Source organism: Crassostrea angulata, chromosome 8 (genome assembly GCF_025612915.1).
Source record: "Crassostrea angulata isolate pt1a10 chromosome 8, ASM2561291v2, whole genome shotgun sequence".
NCBI classification, from domain to species: Eukaryota; Metazoa; Mollusca; class Bivalvia; order Ostreida; family Ostreidae; genus Magallana; species Magallana angulata.
The window spans coordinates 44,070,619-44,088,758 of record NC_069118.1 but is presented as its reverse complement, the minus strand read 5'-3'; the positions used below and the strand labels follow the sequence as shown (position 1 = coordinate 44,088,758).

Below are 18,140 nucleotides of genomic sequence, written 5' to 3'. Positions count from 1 at the left end.
TTTAAGCATAAACTAGCTAATATACAAATATTTTACAGATTTATTCAAACAACCAAAAATTAAAATCACTTGCAACCTGTTCTGTCACAAAGAGATCCATCATACATTTGATGAGTAAATTCAACTTTATTTGAAAATAGCCTAGTAAAAATTTGTAAGCTTTATCAACTATGCAATCGGCCTAATATCAGACATTAAGCAGATTCTATTACTTCACTTCAGATTAATATTTTTTGGGTTTTTTTACCCCATTATCATTACTTTAGTAAATATGGGGGAAAAAACCCAACATAAGCATTAAATATGGGGATAAAAACCCCATCTGATTTTTTTCGGGAATGGTGGGTTTTTTTTCCCCATAAATAATTTCATGGGGTTTCTTGCCCCATGGGGTTTATTGCAAAACCCCATGGGGTTTTCATGGGGTTTTCTGTGGGGTATTTTTTCCAAACTTAAATCCCATGGGGTTGGAACTTTTAAGTTCAAATATCTAAAAAACTATCTAAAAATGTTTCAATTTTTTTTCCATAAATTTATTTAGAATAAAAAACCCCACCATTTGGTACTAAACTTTGGTCAATATTGTGAATGGAAAGGGGTGCGCAACGCCGGAAAAATGTCCATTCCGAAGTTGTCCGTCCCACTGTTTATTACCCTCAGCGTTAGCAACGCACTTGGCAACGGGTAACATTAAAAAATGTTACATGCGCAAAAATTATGCGCGTACGGTTCGCTGTAGAATTCACGTTATTCCTATATAAAAGCAGTAAAATTTTCTTAAAATTTTAAAAAAAGACATTCAGTATAACAAAATAAATAGTGCCTGTTTGGGAGGATAACAGTTGAAATTGACACCCCTCGAAAACCATTGTCAACCTCCGCTTCGCGTCGGTTGACAATGGTTTTCTCGGGGTGTCAATTTCAACTGTTACCCTCCCAAACAGGCACTATTTATGTAATATGAAACGCAAAAAAGTGTATTATTATACATGTATCAATGAATATTATATGTTAAAATGTATTAACGGAAGAACTGAATGTTTGAAGAGTTATTAATCATTAGAAGCTATGGTTTCTCTGCACTGTTTATCTATTTTTTTGTAACTCGTAATTCTAGATCAACCCCCCCCCCCCCTTTCGTTTCAGCCCTTAGTTGATATGAAGCACCACTGTTGTTTTTTTCTTTCTTGTTTTTTTTTCTCGTTCATATTTTTTATATAGAAAACAAATATGTTTTTTACTATTTATGTGGGATCAAAAGAACTACATAGATGTGTCAAAATTATATAAAGCACTGGATTTTTTATTGACCACGATGCCGGAAATAATGTGTTCCAACCGTCTTGACTCCGGTGTTAGTTACTACTTTATTATTTCCTGTTTGAGGTGCTAACGGGACACATTCTCGATGTACACATGATTCATTGATTGTAAGTTTTTCCTGCATTTAGTTTTGTTCCTTTTTTTTTTCTTTTTGTCATTCACAATTCACACCACGTTGATGGAACATTAATGTAGAGTGGAAATGTCCATTACTAACGTTCAAAAAAGTATGTAACTCAAGTAAGGTTGTTTTTTCTCCTGAGACGTTAACAGTGACGACTTGTATATATTTATTGATGCTACCTAGCCAAATCACAACCTTCTCGTATTACTATATTTATTTTCTTTTACGAAGAGTTACTCTGCATTTAATGTTTCCTTCACGCCGATTGTTATTAATCTGTTTATTACATATACATTATTCTCTTAAATATTAGATCCATACTGATTTTTGGTTAATCTTCTCTGTGCAAGGTTGATATCTAAATCATGTTTTTTGGTTCACCCGTATGTGCATCCTGGATTCACGACTTATTTTTTACTCTTCTTTCTCTTTCAACACAATGTGGGGGTGCAGTATTCTTTTCCATTTTTTTTATATCATGGTAGAACAAATAAACAAACACCAAGAAAACCTCCTTAAAATTTTAACAGTAAACTGTCAGGGCCTTGGTGATGGAAACAAGAGGAAAGACGTTTTTCAAACCCTTAGAAACAAAAATTATCATATATACTTTTTACAGGATACCCATTTTACAGAAAAAGAAGAAAATATGATTAAATCACAATGGGGTTATAAAGCTTTTTTTAGTTCTTTTAAGTCAAACTCCAGGGGTGTAGCGATTCTTTTTAACAACAACTGTGAATTAGATGTTCACAAAACATTTAAAGATGACAGTGGCAACTTTCTTATTCTTGATGTTTCTGTTGATGATTTACATGTTCTACTGGTAAACGTATATGGCCCAAATCTACATACACCTACATTTTATACAAACTTATTACAGCATATAGAGAATCTTTTTACGAACCAACATATTGTTCTTGGTGGTGACTTTAATTTAATTTTTGATAAAGAGTTAGATTCAATGAATTACAAAAGCTTGAATAATCCCAAATCAAGACTTCAATTACTAAGACTAATTGAAATTTTAAACCTTAAAAACTTTTTCCGTGAAAACAATCCAAATCTGAAAAAGTGTACCTGGAGAAGGAAAACCCCAGTAAAACAAGCCAGGCTGGATTTTTTCCTAATTTCAGATACATTACAAAATATGTCTCCAATGATTAAAATAGAAAATAGCTATAGGTCAGACCATTCCCCATTTGTTTTATGTATAAAAAAGAATGAATTCTTAAAAGGTAAAGGAATATGGAAATTTGATAACTCCCTATTAACTGATAAAGAATATATCAAAATAGTAAAACAAATAGTTATAGATATTAAAAAACAATACTCCTGTTTTGTGTACAATAAAGACAATATATCCTGAGGCTCTGTACCGGATGATAATATACAGTTCACTATAAGCGACCAATTGTTTTTAATACCCTGCTCATGGAAATAAGAGGAAAAACTATCTCGTACTCAACTTATATTTGAAAAAAACCTCTTGAAAGAGAAGATATGCTTAAAAAGGAAATTTTAAATCTAGAACAGAATTTGACCCCGGATTCTAGTCAACAACTTGAGGAAAAACACAATGAATTGGAAGAAATTTGAAATATTAGATTAAAAGGTCAATGTATACGATCAAAATCAAATTGGATAGACCAGGGAGAAAAACCAACAAAATATTTTGCTAATTTAGAATCAAGAAACTATATTAATAAACAAATATTGGTAATTGAGAAGGACGATGGATCAATAATAAGAAACCAACAAGAAATTCTAAGTGAAACAAAGACATTCTATGCGAACCTTTATACAAGAAAGGACATAATAGAAACAGAAAATATACATGAAAAACTGAAAGACTTTAATATACATGTATACCTAAACTAAATCAAGAGGAATCAGAAAATATCGAAGGTCCTATTACAAACACAGAAGTTTTCAATTTTTTTAAAAACATGAAAAATGATAAATTCCAGGACCTGACGGATACACTAGTGAATTTTTCAAACTTTTTTGGAATAATATTGGATCTTTTATTACGAGAGCAATTAATAACTCAAACGAATTACTGCATTTTACAGAACCAAATAAGTTAGGAATCATAACTTGCTTGCCGAAAGCTGGAAAACAAAAACAGTTCCTAAAAAATTGGCGCCCAATAAGTCTTGTAAATCTTGTTTATAAAATAGCATCAGGATGCATTGCTAATAGGATTAAGTCACTATTAGACAAATTAATAAATAAAGCCCAAATTGGTTTTATCAAAGGAGGTTTATTGGAGAAAATATAAGACTCATATATGATTTAATGAATTATACTGAACTACATAGAATACTAGGTTTATTAATGCTTATTGACTTCGAAAACGCATTTGATACTCTATCTTGGAAATTTATTTTTGAAACACTGGATTTTTTTTAATTTGGACCATCTATAAAAAAATGGATAAAGACCTTTTACAATGGCACCAAATCATGTGTTTTGCAAAATTTGATTCACTTCTGACTATATTTATCTTCAAAGGGGCTGTATACAAGGTGACCCCATTTCTCCATATCTTTTTTTATTATGCGCGGAGATCTTAGGGATTTTAATTAGAAATAATAGGGATATTAGAGGAATTGTTATAGATGGAATAGAATATAAGCTTTCTCAATATGCTGATGACACCTCTCTTATTTTTGATGGTTCGCCTCAGTCTATGGATGGTATTTTAAGAGTTTAGATTATTTTGCAGATCTTTCAGGACTAAAAATTAATTACACAAAAACTAAAATGGTTTGGATTGGGAGTAAGAAATTTTCAAGAGATGTATTTCACCATACAAGATGGAAATTAAATTTGAATAACTCAACCTTTGATTTATTAGGAATAAAATTTTCTGAATATGCAAGCCTAAAGAGAGCAATATTTGAAAGATTAGATAAAGACAATATCAATGAAATCAAATACAAGTCTGGCCCAAGTATACCCAGTCACATAAATATCTTCTTCACCAATAAAAAAGGTTGCAAAGACATGTATAACAAACTTATTAAGGAGAAAAGAGATCCAATTACATCTGTAAATAAATGGCTAGAAAGGGGCTTTAATTTTAACAACAAAGACTCGAACACAATATTTGAACTTCCGTTTAAAACTACTAAAGAGTCAAAACTACAATGGCTACAATTTCAAATTTTACACAGAATAATACCAACAAATGATTATCTTCACAAGATTAAGGTTAAAGAATCCCCAGTTTGCTCCTTTTGTAAAAGAGTTAATGAGACTATTGAACACTTATTGGTAGATTGCTATTGTGTAAAAGAACTTTGGGAACTATGTGAGGAGTGGTTGTTAAGGGAATTGGAAATGCAAGTAACATTTGACAAAAACTCAATTTTATTTGGAAAATATATAGAGAGAAATTTGTATAAAGCACATCATCTTTTAATTCTAATAATAAAACAATTAATACATATTTGCAAGTAGATATAAAGAAGTTCCAAAGCTGAATTTTGGTGCACTCGAAAATATAATGAAAAACAGAATATCCGTGGAGAAATATATTTTGCTTAAAAATTGTAGATTCTCAGAGTTTGAAAGGCACTGGCAAAAAATATGTGACTTATTATTATGATATACTAGCTATATTTATCAGATTCAATAGGTTATATAATGTACTACCCACCCCCCACCTCGCACACAAACACTTTTCTTTCATCTTATTCTCACTAACTTCCTTTTTCAAGTAGTATACAGGTACATTTGTAAAGAGTTATATGCACAATATATAGACCTACATTATGTTCTTTCTCTTTAAGAGACAAGCTATTACATTGTGAGATATGTGTACTTGTATCCTTTGTATCTTTTTCTGCTGTCTTTGTCTTTGTCAAATAAATCTTTCTGAAAAAAAAAATAATTGACTTCTTCATTATTTTTAGTTTTGAAAAAATTAGCAAAATCAAATGCCACCTTTTCCTTCAACTAATACTTTTCTCATTTCAGATGGCATTATCTGAGTCCCAAATACCACCTGACGCCCAGCATTATTTGGTGTGTGCCACTGAAGACTGTAAGAAGAACTGTCAGTTTTACTGCAATGAGTGTCACCAACCAATGTGTGAACAATGCAGAGATGAACATCAGAAGTATAAGAAAACCCAGAATCATGAAGTTGTCTCTTATAAGTTACGCAAACGTCAACTTCCTGTAGAAAAATGCAAGATCCACCCCACAAAAGAAATAGATCTTCTCTGTGGGGAATGCCAAATTCCCATTTGTTCTAAATGCACAGGCACCAAAGAACACCGCGGCCATTGGTTTACCAACCTAGAAATAGTCTTTGCCGAAAAGGTTTCGATTTATAACAAAGAAATTGCCACCATTAGAAGCTATTTTGAGCCTACTTCTCAGGATCTGAAAAGGGAAATTGCAGGAGATGTCACAGAGATAAAGAAGATCATGGAGGGTATAAGAACGTCCATGAAAGCTGAAGCTGAGTCTGTGAAAAAGCTGGTAGACACAGTCACATCAGATAAAATAGAACAAGTCGACAAAATAGAACAGTCATTATTGAAAACATTAAACAGTCAAAACCAAAGAATGGATGATTACATCAACTATCTCAATGATTTAATCCAAATATATTATGGTTACCTATCTCCCTCAAACATAGAACAATTAACATTTGCCCTCAAATCAGAAAACTTGGTCATTAGACCCATACCAGAGACATCCAAACCAGTCCCACCCATATTTACTGTTGGTCAATACAGCAAGGAAGATGTCGCCAAACTACTAGGTAAAATAACTGTTCCTAACACTAAACCAGAGAACAGAAAAATAAAACCCATGGAGACTGCCTCTACACAGTTGAAACCTACAGGGAAACAGAGGAAACAAGACCGAGAGAAATCTGACGTGAAACAAACACTGTCTCTGTCTTCCTCTGTCACCAAGGTCAGGGAGTACAAAGTACCAGGCGTTGACGGTGTATTTCATATATCACTGGGTAAATCAGGCAGACTCTGGGTCAGTGATGTGTATGGTAACCTTGTCCAAACAGATCTACAGGGGAATCAGCTACAGAAGATACAAACCAGTGGTGGATCTGACGGCTACCACACAGTGACACAGGACGGGGATCTGATCTATACAGACATACACAACAAAGTCATCAATAGGATAACACCGGATAATACAATCACTGAATTCATAAAAACAGGAGACTGGAGACCACTCAGTATACACTCCTCCCAAATCAACGGGGACATACTGGTGGGGATGAAGACAGATGAAGAGGGTAAAGTCACCAGGTACAACAAGACAGGGACAGAAATACAGAACATACAGAGAGACAACAAAGGACAGCCACCGTACAAGTATCCACACTACATCACAGAAAACATCAATGGTGATGTCTGTGTATCAGACATTGACAAACATGCTGTAGTGGTGGTGGATAAATCAGGACAACACAGGTTCTCCTACACAGGTCAGAGGTCAAGGCTTGATCCCTTTGGAATATGTACTGATGTACTCGGTCACATCCTGGTGTGTGATGAAATCAGTGAAAAAGCTCATCTCCTGAATCGGGACGGTCAGTTCTTGTCTCTACTACTCACACCACAACAAGGGGTAGAGTATCCATATAGTGTGTGTGTGGATGATGAGAACAATCTCTGGGTGGGAGAATGGGACACCAACACGGTGACAGTGTACAAGTATCTACAGTGAACATTATATATCCATACCTCTTTTAGGTACTGTGTTTATGTTACTATAACATCATGTTAGTGCACAATAAATGATATTTACATGTACAATACTTATTATAATTTATACAATGACTCATGTATCGATTCGTGGATTATTGTTCATTGCTAGAGAATTGACGAATAAATATATAAACTAATATATGTATAAAGAATATTTATTTTTAGCAATTAGAAACTGCTTACCGGTAATTCAATCTAAACAAAAGCTTTAATTGTTTTCAAACGTTTTCCAATAATATCCAATGGACTCAACATGAGATGACAATAAAAAGTAAACACTTGTAGAAAAATGTGAATTTATTTTGAGGTAAAATTCTCATTTGAACAAATCTGTCTTTAAACGATGAGATAAGTAAACTAAATACATGACATTGTATCATATTACTATAGAAAAGGGGGGAGGGTGTTTACACAAATTCTGTAAGTACTGGGGTTTTCCTACTGTGGGGTAAAATTACCATGTCTGTTGATTTCAACTAAGCTTCAGTAGTATACAAGATGGACATCATCGTTTGCAGAACAAAATTGTACAATCATTCGTTTATGAAATAGAAAAATTGATGGATTGATAAAACCACTAGGTGGAGTTGGTGGCGGAAGGAGTTTTCCATCAGAATTCTAATTGCTGGTGCACTAATACTTATATGAAATCTCAGACGTTTGTGAAGTCAAAGAGAAATGATATATTACCTATAACTGTACCGATTATTACCCCAATAGTATAAAAATCAAAAATGATTTGCATTCAACCTCTCGAGTAACGTTTTTGACAACCTTGTACATTGGGCTCAGTAAATGCTTTTCTATATACATGGTTGCTTGGTAGAAAGAAATATCAGGATTTGCAAGTTTTGTATTTTCTACAATTATAGCACCATATGAAACATATATGAACATCTACAACTTCTAATATCCTCTTTGTATACATTTGAAACATATATAAGTAACCATATAAAAGCTAATATTGTGACAGGCAATATTTAATAAATTTGTATATGCTACAGTATGAAAAGAAATGATTTATATCCAATTCATTTTGGTTGATGGTTAATAAAATAAAGCAAAGGATGTGAATCAATAGAAATCATTATATTACGATGCAATATATAGGTATATCAGATCAATTGACGCTGGTCAATGTATCCATGGAAAAAAACCTTAATGTATTATGCCCTATATTAACTTGCCACTTACTCCTTTATCAAACCATATCTTATCACCAGTAAAAGATTAAAAAATCCAATTTTCTTGGTTTTTGCATAAAGTCTGCCCATGTTTCAGAAAAAGGGGTGGAGGTAAATATCTTATAGCTCCCAGACCAGCCTTTAGTTCTAATATCCAGATTTCTTTTTCAAAGGGGGGGGTGGATTTAGAACAGAGATTAAATTACACTAAAATAGAAATTTTGTTCCGATAATTCGCGACATTCGATTTTGTTAAAGATGTTGAAAATGAAATAGAAAAGACCACACAACTTGACTCCAATGTATAATTTGACAAATTTGATCTTCAGCAGTGCAACATCACAAAGGTTATTATAAATGAGCATTATATGTGAGGAAACAAGAGACTTATTACACAACATGGCAGAAACACACTGAGTGTCACCAAAATTTAATGTGTATGACTTCATGTACAATGATTATTTTACAAAAGGAACACACGCATGCATATAACATTAGAAAGGGGCTCTTGCTGCAAGGTGAAAAACTACAGCCCAATCACCTGCTATTCAAAAGTACATTCATAAAAAAGTGGATCAAACTTTCATAAAGAACTGTAAAATACACGTATATAAAGCTAATAATATACAGTTAACAAATAAAAAATCTTGCACATTCATATTCACAGGTTCATTATCATTGATGCCTGGTTTTGGTCATGTGATCAATTTGAACCTAATAGAGGGCAAAGGTCATCAAAGTGAAAGTAGCCATTGTCATATACTTGACAACATCAGCTGTATGAAAAGGGCCAATACATAATGTATAATAAATGTACATTTACACATGATATTGAGAGGAAAAGGAGAGAAAATGTCCATCATAAACAATGAACAATGTAAACTACTGTACATAGTAATTCCTTCAATTCCTACCATAGTTTCTCTCCAAGATCATTTGGAGCATACAATAGAATACATAGATGGTATCACAGGCTACGACTGCAACAGATAATGCTGACCACACATGTATAATACTTTCTCCAGTAGAAATCACCTTGAAATACCATGTGAATTGTCTGACCACTGTCTAACTACTGGCACACCGAGTGGTCCCAAACAATGCTAGCTGTCCTTATACACTCCATGCTAAGTCATCAAATCACTGAGTAACAGGATTTTGTTCTTATGTTTTACAGTTGTAATAATTTGTAGCTTTGTCGTTGATGGCTTGTAAATACTCTGCCATTCGTCGATTGAGTTCATCAATGTCAGTGGAAAGCTTATTCAGTCTCTTCTCATTTGCATTGAAGTTTTCCTGCATATCTGTAACACAATAAAATAAATTTCATAAGTATACACAAGTTTTTTTTAATTTAAAATTTGTCCTCTCAATGCAAAGGTAAATTGCGAAAAATCATCCTTATATTCAGTGATCATTAATGGAACTATTTGCTTAATTGTGACTACAATACGTTTACCTTTCAACTTTTTCAGCTTAGCTGTGGTATCGGTTGCCAATTTATCAGCTCTCCTCTTGAGAGTCTCAGCACGAGATTGAGCCTGAGTTGTGAGATTGTATCTCGAATTGAGATCCTGAGCTGTGGTGGTATATTTATTTTGAAGTTGGTTTGCCGCCTTAAAAAAAAGAAGAAAAATGGTGTGTTTCTAAACTATTTACATTTTAAATTACAAAAAATGTCTGCATCAAGAGGGTAGTTCCTAATTCAATACATGTACTGACCTCTTCTGCCCTCAGGGCCAGTTTGTTGGCCTCCTGGGCCGCCATCTCAGCATTGTCCACTCTCTGTTCGTTCTCAATGTATTTCTCCTTAAGCTCCTGTAGCCTGGCCCTCAGGTAGCCCAGTGATGTCAGGGACTGGTTGGATTTGTCAGTGGCTGCAGCTGTCTCGGACTCAATCTGAAACACCAATACATGTTTGCTTATATTTACATTCCTATTCTATATTTTTAAAAAGCATCTTCAAGCTCCTCTCAGGTAATTTTTCTCTAGATGAAAACATTTTTTTTTCAGTCTTTGATACTACATAAATCATGTTAAAGGAGAAATTATAAATGTACAAAATGTCAGTATTAAGAAAACAATGTTAAAGAAACGAAAAAGATGAATGTAAAATGAGTAAATAACCCATAGGGATTACCTGAGTGAGATCCTGTTCTGCGTCTCCGATGTCTTTATCGGCCTGTGCAATGGCCACTTGGGCAGCTTGTTGGGCGTCAGTAGCCCCTTTCAGGTTGGCCTGTACATCCTCTGCCTTCTCTAGAATGGACTTGGCATCCGCCCTTACAAAGTGATCAAAATAGGTATACATTGTAGGTATAGAAATTATAGTACTAGAAAATTTGATTTCTTCCCATTAATCATAAGCTAGTTCATACACATAACATTCCATTTCGAACAGCCTCATCTTTTAACAGATTATATAGACCAATATATAAGAATATCACAAGCTGTTCAAAATAGAGAACTCACTCGGCTGTTTCTGCTCGGTCTTTGAGTCCTTTGGCTCGAGCGAGGTCACTGCTTGTCTCAGCCAGAATGTCATCAATGTTCTGAAGGCCCTGTATGGTGATGTTTATCTTCTGGGCAAGATCTAGAATCTGATCGGGGGTCAGCGATATGCTCATAGCCAGCACTTCCTCTGCAATCTGTAGCAGGAAATTATCAAAATTATTTTTTTCATATAATTACTCCTTTTGTGTGTTGTAGACTATTTTAATTTTTGGTTAAGAAAGAAAGAGCTAATTTGTGGGGTTCATATATATCAAGCTTAACTCAGGTAAACATGTAAAGACACACTTGATGAAATCAGTGAAATAACAGACACTTGTTATTTTTCAAGCAATGGAAACACATACAGTACACATAATAAAGATAGAATCTTAATTCCTTTAAATTCTTTAACAACTTATATAAATTTTTTCAAAAACATCAATATATATATATATATATATATATATATATATATATATATATATATATATATATATATATATTATATATATATATATATATAATTTTAAAAACCATAAAAAACAAAATCTTGCTGAAAACAACAGATGTTGTCAATGTTGACTCACAGATTTGATATCGTTAGGGGTGGCACCATCTGCTGACAGGAATCCCGAGATCCTGACAAACAGATCCTGGAGGGCTGTGCGAGCGTACTCGGTCTGGTTCTTAGCTTTGAGTGCCTCATTGTAAGCCATCTGAGCCTCATCCTTGCCCATCTCTGCCCCTCTCTGAGAGTTCTGTAGCTGTTTAATGACATACAACCAAAATAAAATAAACAGTGTGTATCATACAGAAAATCATTTATTTACAAACAAAACAATTCTTAAACTGATATTTTCTCTTTTTCTGCATGTATAAGACCATCTCTCTCTTTTCTACATGTGTAACGCCATTTCTCTCTTTTTCTGTCTTACTAACCTTCTGTAAGAGTTCTGTTGCATTCCTCTCCTTGATTTTCAGCAGTTCCTCTGCCTGGCGGGCCAGGTCCAGGGCGTTCTCTGCTTTTTTTACCGCTCCGTCTCCACAGCTCTGTTCTCCACCACACACTCCACATCCACCTCCTCCACACACAGAGTGGCAGGGCTCTCCACGTTTGTCACACACCTGTATCAAAGTAAGACTTTAGCTAAGCTTGATGTCCAGTACATTAAAAGAAATAGGTAGTCATTAGTCACTGCATAGCAAATTTATTTGAACTTCAAGGTCTGCAGTTATATGTACAGGTACTGAGAGGGAGCTCATAAATGATACAACCAACCTGCTTCCCCTACAACCCGACTTCTTTTTTTTTTTTTTAATTCTTCATTTTTCCTGACCTTGAAGTTGTCAATATGACCTTAAGTAAGGGTCTTGACATATTTTCAGGACAGTTTCTGTATTCTGATAACATTTTGAATTGCCCAATTGACTTCACTCATATGCAAATGTTTTGTCAAAAAGGATCTTACCATTTCATTGATGTCTGTTATTTTGTCTCCGAGGCCATTAATCTGATCCGTGACTTCCTTCAGATTTTTACTGTTCTCAGCTACTTTTCTATCAAACTCCTGGTGCTGACTTTCCACCATTGCATTCACTTCTTTTCTCGTTGTCTCTGACTGCTCTAAAATTATGTCAGTTGCATCCACTTTTCTCTGAGCTGCCATTGATACTTCCTGGGCCTTCTTTGTCAAGTTGAATGCACCTGGAAAACACAATTATAATTTTTTATCAGGTTTATCTTTATCACTTAATAAAGACCATGACAATGAATTCGATGTTAACAACAGAATAATAATTAAAACTGATTGAGACATTTTTCTTTAAAAAATAGGCCAAAAATTTGAACAGATAGTATATACCTACATGTATTTACTTTTTCATGGTTAGCATGTTTAATCGTAGTAATTTTACACAGAAAATATTCACAGAGGTATAATAATTTATATTGTTATACTTTCATGTTAAATACTGAAATCTGATTGGTTAAGACGCAGTTAATAATATTTGCTATTACCCTCAGCGTTAGCAACGCACTTAGCAACGGATAACATTAAAAAATGTTACATGCGCGAAAATTATGCGCGTACGGTTCGCTGTAGAATTCATGTTATTCCTATATAAGCGCAGTAAAATTTTCTTAAAAATTAAGACATTCAGTATAACAAAATAAATAGTGCCTGTTTGGGAGGGTAACAGTTGAAATTGACACCCCTCGAAAACCATTGTCAACCTCCGCTTCGCGTCGGTTGACAATGGTTTTCTCGGGGTGTCAATTTCAACTGTTACCCTCCCAAACAGGCAATATTTTTATAACATAACATTTTTGAATAAGTTTTTTCGTTATGTCACAAATGAGATAATTTTATTACTATGCCCTGAAAATTGCTGAATAACACCGGAAATAGTTATATTGCCCTCCCATAAAAAGTTATATTTCACAGGAAATGGTTATATTGCCCTCCCGAAACTGTTATATCATCCTCGCATGCAATCATTCTGCATATTAATTCCGTCGGGTTCGAAATTTAGCTACGCAAACGTTAACAGTTCCTCAAAAATAAAAATGTCATGACAGTGTCTCCTATTCAGAGAAACTTACTTTGTTTAATTTGAATAGTTATGTTCTGTTTGAAAGCATCGATCGACATTTTACAAGAAAATTGATTTGTAACATATGAAGATGCATTAATACTTAAAAATACACATGTTAATGAGGTAAATATATTCTTAAACAGATTTTTATTTTCAAAAATGTTATATAACATATATTACATGTCTTCTCGGGCGACAATAGCAGAATATTTGTCCCTCGGTGACAGGAAAGCCCTGGAGTGTTATGTTGCCCTCTGCCTTCGGCATCAGGCGACATAACACTCCAGGGCTTTCCTGTCACCTCGAGGCAAATATTCTGGTATGTCGACCGAGAAGACATGTAATATATGTATAATAGCCATAATAGTATCTCTCAATGAAAAGGGGAGATGTTTAATTCAACTTTTCAATACAGTTGCAAATTCAGTAAAGATTTTATTCAACTTAAGATTTAAAAAGTAAATCTACCCCTCCTCTCCCCTGGTCAAGACCTTACCCTCCACATCCTGAGCCTGGACATTGGTGGCATTTCTCTTCAGGTTCTCTATTTTCTGTTTGAGTTTGTCAACACCCATCTGTAGGGCTCTGATGTCATTGTTGCCCTGTCTGATACTATTGGATCTTACATCTATTTCCTCCTTCGTCCTCTCTAAATCTGTGTAGCTGATATTCAGAGATTCCCTGTCAACCAAATAAAAAATCAAACATCTTACATCTGAAGATCTGAATCAATTTCAAAATTCCTGTTGTAAATACCTATGACAAACACTAATAGTACACATATAATTTAGATTTTTATGCTTTACGTATTACCAGTGAGTAATACTGACCTGAGTTGTTTGAGATTCATCTCAATGTCTCTGATGTCATTAGAGGACACATTTGCATTGCGAATGATGTCTCGGATTTCCTGGATGTTGTTCTCCATTTCAGCAAACTCCTTCTCAAATGCCTTCTCTACTCCTGTCGCCTTGATCTTCAGAGCCTCATTGACCAAATACTGGGTTTGATCTTTGTTTGGAAAAAGACATGACATTTTAAAATTTTGTAAAAAAGAAATTAGCCGACCTTTTTTCAAACGATCAGTCTTTCATCAATTTATAAATTGATATCATATAAAGGATGAATTGAATGTTTAAGATTTGGGGTGGGACTATACCTCTGAGATCCCTAATAACTCTGTCCCAGTTATCAAAGCACTCCCCACAGGGTTTACAGTTGGGTAGTTCTCCGGTGGTGCCTCTGTCACAGCGGTCACACTTGTAACCACTGATTCCAGTCAGACACACACACTGTCCAGTTCGGCGGTCACACTGCATGTCAGCTGACCCCTGGCCATTACAGTCACAGGCTGAAGGAAGAGGAAACAGAGGAAACAGATAAAACTAGTGGGTATTGTTTTTTTATACAAAAAAACACATGTCTCCCCTTCTCCCAAAGGATTGTAATATGGGGCAAATTTAATAAGTGAAAAAGAATGAAGTCAGCTATATGTTAGATATCATCCATATATGATACAGTTTAGAAAATGAATTAACTTGAGACACAAGATTGGTCAAGGTCAAAAATTATGGAGGCGTGCACTCCTTCTCAATACCATCTACCTATGTTCCAAGTTTGAAGTCTTAATGTCAAAAGGTATCTAAGTTATCACCCAGACAAAATTTAATTATTTTTTCTCAAGTTGACCTTGAGTAAAACAAGGTCAAGGTCAAATATTTATCAATTGTACACCCCAGTGTATTCTAATTGTTCTTTGTGTAAAGTTTGAAGTCCTTCTGTCAAAGAATATTTAGGAGGTGAACAATGAAGTTTTTTCTAATTTGACCTTGAAATATAATTTTTAGGTCAAGGTCAAAAATTTTGGTAAGGTTGAACTGGACTATATACCATCTATGTATGATACAAGTTAAAAGATTGTATGATTAAGGAGTCTTGTGTTATGGTCCGGACTATAATTTTTAAAAAATGCTTGACCTTGAAAAAGATAATAGGTCAAGGTCAAAAATTTTGATAGCCTGCACTTTTTCTTAATACCATCTATCTATGTTCCAAGTTTGAAGTCTTAATGTCAAAAGGTATCTAAGGTACCACCCAGACAAAATTTAATTATTTTTTCTCAAGTTGACCTTGAGTAAAACAAGGTCAAGGTCAAATATTTATCAATAGTCAACCTCAGTTTCTTATAATTGTTCTTTGTGTAAAGTTTGAAGTCCTTCTGTCAAAGAATATTTAGGAGGTGAACAATGAAGTTTTTTCTGATTTGACCTTGAAATAAAATTTTAAGGTCAAGGTCAAAAATTTTGGTAAGGTTCAACTGGACTATATACCATCTATCTATGATACAAGTTAAAAGTTTGTATGTTTAAGGAATCTTGTGTTATAGTCCAAACTCTATTTTTTATAAAACGCTTGACCTTGAATAAAAAATTAGGTCAAGGTCAAAAATTTTGGTGGCGTGCACTCCTTCTTAATACCATCTACCTATGTTCTAAGTTTGAAGTCTTAATGTCAAAGGGTATTTAAGTTACGGCTTGGACAAATTTGGATGAAGAAGAATAAGAAGAACTAGATTCGATCTCGTTGCGAGCAACGAGTGGGTCTTCCGTCCAATTTTTGAATAGATAAGATTAAACTTATCAATTCAAAGATAAAATCATAGATCTAAGCGAAAAAAAGAGAAAAAAATTTTGCAGCACTCGAGGCTTGAACCCGGGTCGCCTGGGCCATGTCCACGACTATAACGACTGAGCTACTCGGACTCCGCTTCAGAACTTTGACGCTTAATTTCTCGAGAATGCCTTGATCGATTTTAAAACAAATTACATATTCTGAATCAGTAAAAGGGTCACTATCATCTAATTTGAAAAAATATATCTAAACAAAAAGTTGAAAATTTTGATTTTTTAAATTTGCTTCCGGTGACGACCGGAAGTGACGGCCAACATTCTCTTGACCGAGGTGCACGAGGATATTGCTAGATCTATCATCTCTGAAAATTTCAGTTCTCTATCTTTACTCGTTTTTGAGAAACATCGCCAACAAAATTGACTTTTAAAAATCGTAAAACGACGTTAACTTCCGACCGGAAGTGAATTTTTAAAAATTGTTCCTGCGGTATAAAATTCATATGACTAGGCATCAGCCCTGAAAATTTGAAGGAAATCGAACGAGTCATCTCCGAGAAATCGCCTGCACAAAATTTGTAAGACAAAAAAAGAATAATAATAATAACTAGAGCAAAGCTCGTTGCAAAGCAACGAGTGGGTTTTCCGCTAATGTCGAAAGCAACGCTAGAAGTACGTCTAAGAAGCAGAGTTCTTAATCTAGTAACAAAGAAACCTAAGTACAAAAAGATAAAAAAAAAAAACGAATGATTTTTGGCACAACTTAACATAATCCGAATGGTTTTAAGCACGACTTAACCAAAAACCCTTAACCATTTCAAGAACGACTTAACAAAAAAAACCAATGTGTTTAAGTACGACTTAACAAATTTGACTTCATTTTAGGAACAAGTTTACTTTACCTTGAACTAACATCTTGTTTCTTAACCCAGAATGCAAAATTAAAATTTACGTAAAAAATCAATTTTGTTTAAAACATAATTCTGAGCAACTTTTTCTCTTCACTGCTTTTCAAAGGGTTGACCTTTCGTACTGTGTGCTCGTTGCGTCATTAATTGTCAGATACTTATCGATGTAAAGTTTACTTTACTGTACCTCTGTGAATATTTTTTATGTAAAATTACTATGAACCAGACAACATTGAAATGGTGAACATTTCAAAGGGCCCCGCTTATGTTATTTCAGAGAATTCTGCTTTGACCTTGACCTATAACTTGAAATTTTTCCAGCGGGCATAGAACTTTTAATTCAATTTCATTCCCCCTAACATACATGCATTTTTGTTCAATCTGACCAAGATTAAGCATATTTGGAAAATAATCTGTCTAAAACTAATTTTAAAAAGATCTGCTATGACCTTGGCTTCACATTGACAGACTTGGTTCAAGGTCACTGCACGCCATTTACCAATAAACTCTGTAAAGGTAAAATATTAGCCAAATAGGGGCTAAAAGGAGAGTATATCTATGCTCTTAAAATATGGATTTTTGTGTGATCTGATATGACCTTGACTCTTCATCTACAAATATCATTCGAGGTCATTGCATATATTTTGATCAAAGGCATCATGTGGGTGAAGTATGAGGCTGAATGGAGCAAAGGGAGAGAAGATATACTCCGGACAAGGATTTTTAAAAATATAATTCTGCTATGACCTTCACAGTTTCTTTTCACTGAAAATAGGTTCAAGGTCACTACACACCCTTTCACCCTTTACTCAAACGCTCTGCTTATGTGAAGTCTGAGCCAAATAGGGGTTAGTAAAAATTATATATGCTCTCAAAAAAGGATTTTTGCATGATCCGATATGATCTTCACCCGTTACCTAGAAATTTCATGCAAGGTCACTGCACATCGTTTAACCATTGAGACACTCTGTGAGTATTAGCCAGATTGGACCAAAGGGAAAAAAGATATGCCCCAGACAAGGATTTTATATATATAATTCTGCTATGACCTTAACCTTGTACCTAAAAACATGGTTCAAGGTCACTGCACATCCTTCAACCAAAGGAACCCTGTGGATGAGGTATGA

At 34.3% G+C, this 18,140-nt stretch overlaps 1 protein-coding gene and 1 pseudogene across 1 annotated transcript; one reads left to right on the top strand and one right to left on the bottom strand.

The window, feature by feature from the left end:
• Positions 1-1,208: 1,208 nt before the first annotated feature.
• LOC128159003 (uncharacterized) lies at positions 1,209-8,803 on the top strand. The gene is made up of 2 exons (XM_052822031.1): positions 1,209-1,430; positions 5,435-8,803. The coding sequence occupies exon 2, from the start codon at positions 5,435-5,437 to the stop codon at positions 7,163-7,165; it is 1,731 nt and encodes a 576-aa protein (XP_052677991.1). The 5' UTR covers positions 1,209-1,430; the 3' UTR covers positions 7,166-8,803.
• LOC128159007 (laminin subunit beta-1-like) overlaps positions 7,486-18,140 on the bottom strand; it is a 35,693-nt pseudogene continuing 25,038 nt past the window's right edge.